The 8,354-nt window shown below is 48.1% G+C and overlaps 1 protein-coding gene across 1 annotated transcript; it reads right to left on the reverse strand.

The window, feature by feature from the left end:
* Positions 1-228: 228 nt before the first annotated feature.
* LOC135587591 (transcription factor MYB61-like) lies at positions 229-2,073 on the reverse strand. The gene is made up of 3 exons (XM_065079170.1): positions 1,788-2,073; positions 1,586-1,715; positions 229-1,496 (listed from the first exon to the last, which is right to left on the reverse strand). Exons 1-3 carry the CDS (start codon positions 1,918-1,920, stop codon positions 515-517), a joined length of 1,245 nt encoding a protein of 414 aa, XP_064935242.1. The 5' UTR covers positions 1,921-2,073; the 3' UTR covers positions 229-514.
* Positions 2,074-8,354: the final 6,281 nt, after the last annotated feature.

Genomic DNA, 8,354 nt, shown 5'->3' on the forward strand with positions numbered 1-8,354 from the left:
TCACCCACGTCTGTATCACTGAAGACCTCCCAATCAGAAGCATTCAGTAGCTATCAGATGAAGAGAGCGAGCGCTTGACAGAAGTGCACGCAGGATGTCAGTAGCCTTCGTGGACGTCCATGTTGTCTGCTGCAAAAGTGGATAGGATTTGCTTCTCGGGAAGAAGTACTTCGAGGCCATGGCAGGAGATCACAGAGAACAAAAGAAGACGCAGCAGAAAACCGAAACTAGAAAAACTATGGTAACAGCGTAGAATTAGTGTGAGAGATTGCGAAGCCACCAAAGCACGAATGCAGAAGAACAAAGTGAAAAGACACTCTCCGGGGAAATATACATGAAGAAGAGCTGATGAAGTTGCTGCGACAGCAGTCCCATATGAATGAGAAGAAGTATACGGCATTCACACCTGTATGACTCAAGAATTTATTGCTCAAGCTTTGCAAATCCAGATTTTTTTTTTTGGTTTCTTCTGTTTTTTGGGTAGCAGAATCGTTTACCCGTCTCTTTTCAGGATCTAAATTTGTTGGAATCCCACAGATACGGACTGGAAATCTTTGCCGCTTATATCCGCAGCTTGCAACTGATGCTGGAGTTGCTGGTTCTGCTGCCAAATACTTAAACCGCTGATGGTGAATTGGCTTCCTCCCTTGATGTCGCCGTAGAAAGGTTGGCTGCTCTGGGCTTGTACCGCTGCCGACGCCGGGAATGCACCGTGAAGGTACTCCGACCATTTGAGGTCCTCGGTCTCGCCTCCGAGCTGGACTTGCACAACTTTGTCGGGCGTCAATTCTGACCAGGGGAAGATACCACTGTCGAAGGAACAGCTGCTCTGCAGCATGAAGCCGCCGCTTTCGTTTACGCTGCTCCCGGGGTTGTTGTTGCAATTGGCGGCGTGCCAATTTGAGATGGTAGAATCTCCAGCACAGCTCGGTGGGGCGATTGCCGAAGTCGAGAGGGACGATACGGCAGCGGATATGGCATTGCAGCTCAACTCAGGTGTCGCGTCGAGCTGCCTTGCGGTCTGGTTGAGCCAGAGGAGTGGATTGGAGCTGAAGGGTAGAGCGGCCGAGGTGGTCAGACTGCTGCTGTAGTCGGGACCAAAGCTTAGCAGCGGAAGAGGGAAACTGCCCATCGGATTGGGAGAACGGCAGGTCGAGGAGTTCTCGTGGTTCGCGAGGAACTGATCCAAAAAGAATTCTTTGGTTGGTGTTGCTGAACTCTTGGAGGTCGTGCTCTCGTCCATCGACTTATCCACCGTCGAGAGCTGATTAGCAATTGCCAATTCGGGAGTGACAGGAAGCTGGAGGCCGCCGGAGCCGGAATTCTTTTCGCTGTTGTCGAGGGCTTTATCGTCGCCGCCGTCCACCTCGGCGAGCGGCTTGTGGGTGTTGGGGTCGATGCCTCTCTGCCTCAGCTTCTTCTTGATGCAGGAGTTCCACAGGTTCTTAATCTCATTGTCTGTCCTTCCCGGCAAATGCGTTGCAATCTTCGACCACCTGATGGTGCCGGCACACGACCAGAAACAGGGAGATAGGTATCAGAGAAGTCAAAGGCTTGGGAGACGGAGAAGACGAGGGGGTGATACCTGTTTCCCAGGACTGCATGTAGTTCGATGATGAGGTCCTCTTCCTGCTGCGAGAATGTACCTCTCTTGAGGTCCGGCCTCAGGTAGTTGATCCACCTCAACCTGCAGCTCTTCCCGCACCTTTGGAGACCTGAAACTTGTCGCAGGAGTCAGGATGATAGACGACGCAGCTGGAAAGTCAAGCAAGCGAAGAACGGTGTACCTGCTTGTTTAGGGACAGAGCTCCAACACCCATGGCCAAATTGCGTAATGTGCTTTATGAGCTTCTCATCTTCCTCGGGAGACCAGAGGCCTTTCCTTAGCTTCTGCTTGTAGCAGCAGGAGTGGCCTCCCATTCTCGGAAACAAACCTTCGGGGAATTGCTGCGTGAATAAGGTCGTTCTAGTGAATTAGGAAGTGGAGAATATGGGCGAAAGGGATAGTGGATGTCAAGGAATCGTAGCTGCAATGGAGGAGGAGGAGTTGGAATTAAGAGGTGGACTGAGCTTAAAAGTGTGTGTGTGAGAGAGAGAAAGGTCACAGTCAAGTGGTTGTAGGAATTGAGTCGGGGATTCTCTCTCTCTCTCTCTCTCTCTCTCTCTCTCTCTCATCACCTTGGTAGAAGTGATGTGCAGTGTTACCATGGTGAGGCAATTGATCGTAAGAATTCTACAGTCAATCCAGTAGAAGTAACAAGGAAACACGGATGCAGGTTCAGAGAGGCCATTGCCAGGGCTTGGACTCTTTTATCCCTCTCTCTCTCTCTCTCTCTCTCTCTCTCTCTCTGCTTGGATTAGTTTTGAAGCAAGACCATGCTGCTCTTTCCTGCCGTTCCATACAACAAGCGTATCCTACAAAGACAGACAGCTACAGACATGGAAAGGGGGAGGTGGAAAGTCTAGTGGTGGCAAGAAATAGCCATGATCGGTGAAAGAAGGTTCTGTCATGGTAGTAGGATGGGTTTGTGGTGATGGAACAAAAAAGAAAGTGTAGAAAATAAGATTATCCATTAGGATGCCGCAGTTCCCACATGATGATCCTTCTCCATACAAACCTCCATCATTGGGTATAAGGAGGGAACATAATCCTATCCACTTGCTGCTTAACAAGTGGCATCTTTCTTCCTTCAAATTTTATTTTAAGGATACATTTTGTTCTCTTTAAAACTTGCAGTAAAATTTGATGCTTTTTCTCCTCTCTAATCTATTGATTTATTCTCTTCAAATCTTGCATTAAACAAATTTTTATATCCCCGCTTATTAGTATAATACTCAACTTAAATTTAACTTGAAATAATAAAATAAAATCTTTATTTTAGAAATATATGGATTGTATATGAGTCTGAACTCTAATCTGGTGTATTTTTTTTTTTCTCATGTAAAATCTCTACGGTGTAAACTTAAATTTGAGATTGAATTTTTTTTTTCTCTTCACATCTCAGTGTAAAATATCTTCTTCCCTTGAAATTAAATAATAAAATATTTTTCTTAAAAAAAAAAGGAAAGGAAGTTGCTAGCAAAATTATCAATGGGGATGGTGGGCAACAGGGGAAATTAAGTAATGAGTGTGTGTGTTGGCATTTTGATTTGGTTTCCATCAATGATTAGAACTGTTCATCGCATGATTGAGGCCATGTGACTCCCTGAGTAATTCTGCATTAAATAAAAAGGGTTAGAAATTGCTACTACAATAATTCTGGATTCTGGTTCCTATTATTTTCTGTGATCACACTTGCTTTGGACCCCCTAATACAAGTCAAATTGTTTATGTCTTTTCTGTGCCTCTCTCTAATCCTTGCTGTTTCCAGCAAATGTCCGGTCCCCCTACCAAACAATTGTGGTCGTATTGGTCTGTATTAGTATAATAATTGACTAATAGTTATAAAAATATAATATACTAATAAATTAGGGGTGGCAACGACAACAATTGTGGTCCAACCTATTGGTCTCAGATCAATCACATCAGTAAGCTATCGAGTCACTCCGTTGCCACTGCAATGACCAAGGTCCTCATCGCACGGTCGTTAGATCGCGAAGCCTTTTACTCAAATGATCAAAGTGCCCTAGAATAGGTCGTTATCCAACTCGATATATTCATGTGGTGTGGGCACTCGTAGCAGTACCTGACACATTACGCCACAGTGCCACGTATGATCTTTTTTTTTATCCACGACTCGTAGTTGATCATCGCCTCCACAAATATTTGAACGTGGAATCTATTTGTTTTTTCTATCAGAGAAATTAAAAATCGGGTGAAAATTGATTACGATTCTGGAATTGATGATTTTAATTTTTAAATTTAAAAAACTCAAAATCGAATCATGCAAGACTTGTTTTGAAACTAAAGTTAGAATCGACGGTTCTAGTTTGACTCGTAGATTTTTTTTATTATTTATTTTTAATTAAAAAATAATATATAAAATATATATAAAAAAAAAAATCAGGAATCGTAGTTGATCCAATTTGGTTTGGCATCGACGAACTGACAAACCAATTCGATTCCGGTTTGATCGGAACCGAACGACGATGAGAGTCGGTGAAAACACTGTTGCTTGTTCGCGATATAATTGGGACCAATAAGGAGTAAAAATGCTGTGCGCAGGCCAAAAGGTTGCTCACGAGTTGGGACCAATAAAGCGTAGAACTTCCATGAATGATTACATGATGATGATGACATGATGAGGCGCAAAGGTCGCTCACAAACAGTTGTATTTAGGTATACATAGCTTGAAATGGGTGCGTTGCTTTGTGGCTGTGGGGCTTCTTCAGGTGAGTTTGGTGGTGGTGGTGGTGGTGGTGGTGGTGGTGGTGGGGAAAAGGTTTGAGACCAAATGACTTTCTTTTTTTTTTTTTTCCTGTTTCTCGAAGAAAAGAAATTGAGATTTGCTCTTAATTATTCTCGAGAAAACCATATTCTCCAAATAACACATTTGGTGGTCAGCGAAGGTGACTAGGTTATCAGGAAAGAAACATTACGTGGCCTGCATCAAGCTTCGACCTGTCACTCCTTTTTAATCATAGGATTCTGCTACAAACTCTCCTGATTTGTTCCACCGCAATTAATGATCTCAGCATCTTTCCATATAGAAACACCCGCCTGTTGCATGCGGTGTGATTTATCGATGGCGTCCCCAAGAACGCATATCGGAGACGCGGTGCGGTCTCCGCATCAACTTCGGCGCAGAAGAAGAAGAAATTGTACAAGTAAACAGCGTTGGATATTGATCGTTTCACTTCTCGGGGCCGACAAGAAAGCAAAGAGAGAGGTGACGCAGCTCCTCTACACAGTGATCCCAAGGCCCACTCCCATGTTGTGTAGTTCTCCCTTCATCTCTCGCTCCATCATGCCATTAACGACACACATTAAGCTTGGAAAGCTACTTGCGATCTAATGTCCTGCGGTGGAATGTTTTTTACCGCTGAAGTGAATCTTGAGAAGAAACACACTGATGGGAGAGAAAAGAGACCGTAAGGGCGTGGTAGAATCCCTTCTTCTTTTTCGCCCAAGGATGTGCACGGGAATGGGACAGCGAGAGAGCATCGTATTCCATGTAGCTTGTCCTCCTTCCACATATATCTTATCCTTCGATTAAAACGGTGTTATTGGAAGAACCGCCGGACTCGATCGACATTAGCGATCCACGTCCACTAGTGCATGCGAATAGGATCTTAAACGAGTTCAGATAATGTAGTTACTGATAAGGTATATTTTGGGTCCATGTTACGTCACGAGCGATGCCACGTAGCGCTACAGCCAGGAGCACCCCCACGCGTCGAGCCAAAGACCGTATCAAGGTGTGGCTCGATACGTCCCGTCCCGGAAAACTCAGGACGGCATGCCACATGGCGCCATTCCACGCATCCCGAAGCGGCAGCCGCACAAAAGTATCGCCTCATCTCCCGAGGATCGGTCGCTACACCCGCGTACGATCGACCCTCATACAGTAGCATAAAAGCACTTGGCCGGTATCTAGCCAGGGCGAAAAAGAAAAACTCTAACCCGCCACTGACTTGATCATTGGAGGGACCAAAGTCGGGAAACATCCGACGACGGTCCTTTTTACAGGAAAGCTATCATCACAGGCTAGAAGGCGTTGATCAGACCCCCGCTGCCGATGCTCAAAGTGGTGTTCGATCAATCTCGAAACCCAGCACAACTGACTAGAGACTCTCGACATTGACCTATGGATCAGGTCGTGCTGACTCTATTAGCCACGGTGCATCAATCCATCAACATTTTTGGTACTAGGAGGGTCATGTCGCAAGAGCATCTCACAGGAGCCCTCCCCGAAGGAGAACCATCGATCGATCATCCCTCTGTCAGACCCGGAGATCGGTCCCTCCCCACCCTTAGGGACGGGGGAATACCGGCTTCGACGCCAGATCGATACTGGCGCTTGTTCAATGACCCGAGGTTGTTGCCCCCCGAACTCACCATAGGACCCTCGGTCGTGTCGCCTGAGGCGTTCCTCAACCTGACCAAACAAGTACAAGCAATGACGGGGATAATGCAGACTCTCGTCCCACTCATCCCCCAGATCTTATAGTTGGCGACTATCCCGACCGACCCTACCCGGCAAAGGCCAGCCAGGGAGCAAGTCGGTATAGGAGAAGCTCGAGATAGAATGGTAGATCCAAGAGGCTCGCCTGAGCAGAGTGCACCTACGCCCTACCAAGTCACACTGCCTTGCCCTGAGCCTGACACCATATCGCCCGACTCGACGGACGACTCATTCAGGATGCAACTATCTCGGGTCAACCATCACTTGGACGAGTTCCAATGAGAGCTTCAGAAATCGCGGAGCGAGCCGAACGAGGGCAGCTTAGGCGGATCCCCCTTTGTTCAAGAAATACAAGAAAAGCCTGTACCCCTCAACTTCAAGCTGCCAGCTTTGGAAACGTATGACGGCGGCTCTGACCCTACGGAGTATGTCGCCGTGTTTCGGGCTCAAATGGCCCTCTACGGCACTTCCGATGAATTAATGTGTCGAGCATTCCCGACCACCTTCAGGGGACCAGCACGCGCGTGGTTCAGTCGTCACCGACCAACCGGTGCGACAAATCCTATCCAATTTCGATGCATCGGGTCGAATACTGCGGTGGTCGGTTGAGCTCCGCGAGTTCGACATTCAGTACTCTCCTAGAACCGCCATCAAAGCTCAAGTACTGGCCGATTTCATCTCCGAGCTAAACCCTCAAGATCATACAGTTGAACAGGAAAACAACAGTCACACGTGGACCCTGCATGTGGACGGTTCGGCCACCGCTGAGGCCGCCAGGATCGAACTTATCCTCAAGGGCCCAACCAGAGAAACCTATGAAAGATCGCTCCGGCTACAATTCCAAGCCACCAACAATGAGGCCGAGTACGAAGCGCTACTCCATGGCCTACGCCTCGCCTTGGAGATGCAGGTGGTCGACCTCGAGGTGTTCAGCGATTCCCAACTGGTAACAGGACAGGTCAACGGGAACTATGAAGCCCGAGGCTCGACCATGATGTTATACCTGGCGGAAGCACGACGGCTCACCCGTCTCTTCAACCATCTCTCAGTCACTCGAATACCTCGAGCTCAGAACACACAGGCTGATACTCTAGCTAAGTCGTCCTCCACCCGTAGCCTGGAAGCAACCCTGACAACCGAGTCCATAATGGCGGCAACAATACCGTCCCACGACGTCGCTGAAACTCAAGTCTCACCGAACTGGATGGAAGAAATCCTCCGCTTCATGAAAGACGGGACAAAGCCCGACGACCCGGTAGCCGCGAGACGACTGAGGTGAACCCAAGCCTGGTACTACATAGTTGGTGGAAAACTATACTGCAGAGGGTTTTCTCAACCTCTCCTACGCTGCCTCGCACCGCCAGAAGCCGAAATGGTCCTCGTCGAACTCCACGAGGGGATTTGTGGGGAGCACATCAGCGAACGAACCTTAGCCTTCAAGACTCTCAGACAGGGTTACTACTGGCCAACCATGCGTCAGGATGCCGCATCATACGTACAACAATGCCAATAGTGTCAGAGACACGCCCGACTACAACACTAGCCAGCGGTCCCTCTCACCTCGATGGAGGTGGCCTGGCCTTTCGCCTAGTGGGGACTTGACCTCCTCGGACCTTTTCCTTCCAGCTTCGGGACAACGATGCTTCCTTATAGTGGTGGTCAACTACTTCACAAAATGGGTCAAAGCCGAACCTTTGGCCTCCATCACCGAAAAACAAGTTCAAAGCTTCACGTGGAAAAACATTATCACTCGATTCGGGATCCCGAGAGCTATCATCACCGACAATGGAGCTCAGTTCAATAACACCAAGTTCAGGGCCTATTGCCAATCGTATGGGATACAGTTAAAGTTCAGCTTGGTGGCACACCCCCAAACTAACTGCCAGACCGAAGTAATGAATCGGGCGACCCTGGAGGGCCTCAAGAAGAGGATCACGGGTGCACACGGAACCTGGGCAGACGAGCTCCCTAGCGTCCTATGGGCGATGCAAACAACTCCAAAAGTTGCCCCAGGACAGTCTTTGTTTAGCCTCGCATTCGGAACCGAAGCAGTCCTTCCACCCGAGATGGTGTTCCCAACCTTGCGCACCTCCGACTACAAACAAGCAGATTCCGAGGAAGGCCTACGAGCAAACCTAGATCTCCTCAAAGAAAGAAGAGTCGAGGCGCACCTATGTACCTTGGCATACAAGAAGGCTATAGCTCGGATATACAACCGCAAGGTTCGCCCACGACCAATCAAGGTCAAGGACCTCGTCCTTCGAAAGGCAGAAGTAAGCGACTCGACCC

Source organism: Musa acuminata, chromosome BXJ1-8 (genome assembly GCF_036884655.1).
Source record: "Musa acuminata AAA Group cultivar baxijiao chromosome BXJ1-8, Cavendish_Baxijiao_AAA, whole genome shotgun sequence".
NCBI lineage: Eukaryota > Viridiplantae > Streptophyta > Magnoliopsida > Zingiberales > Musaceae > Musa > Musa acuminata.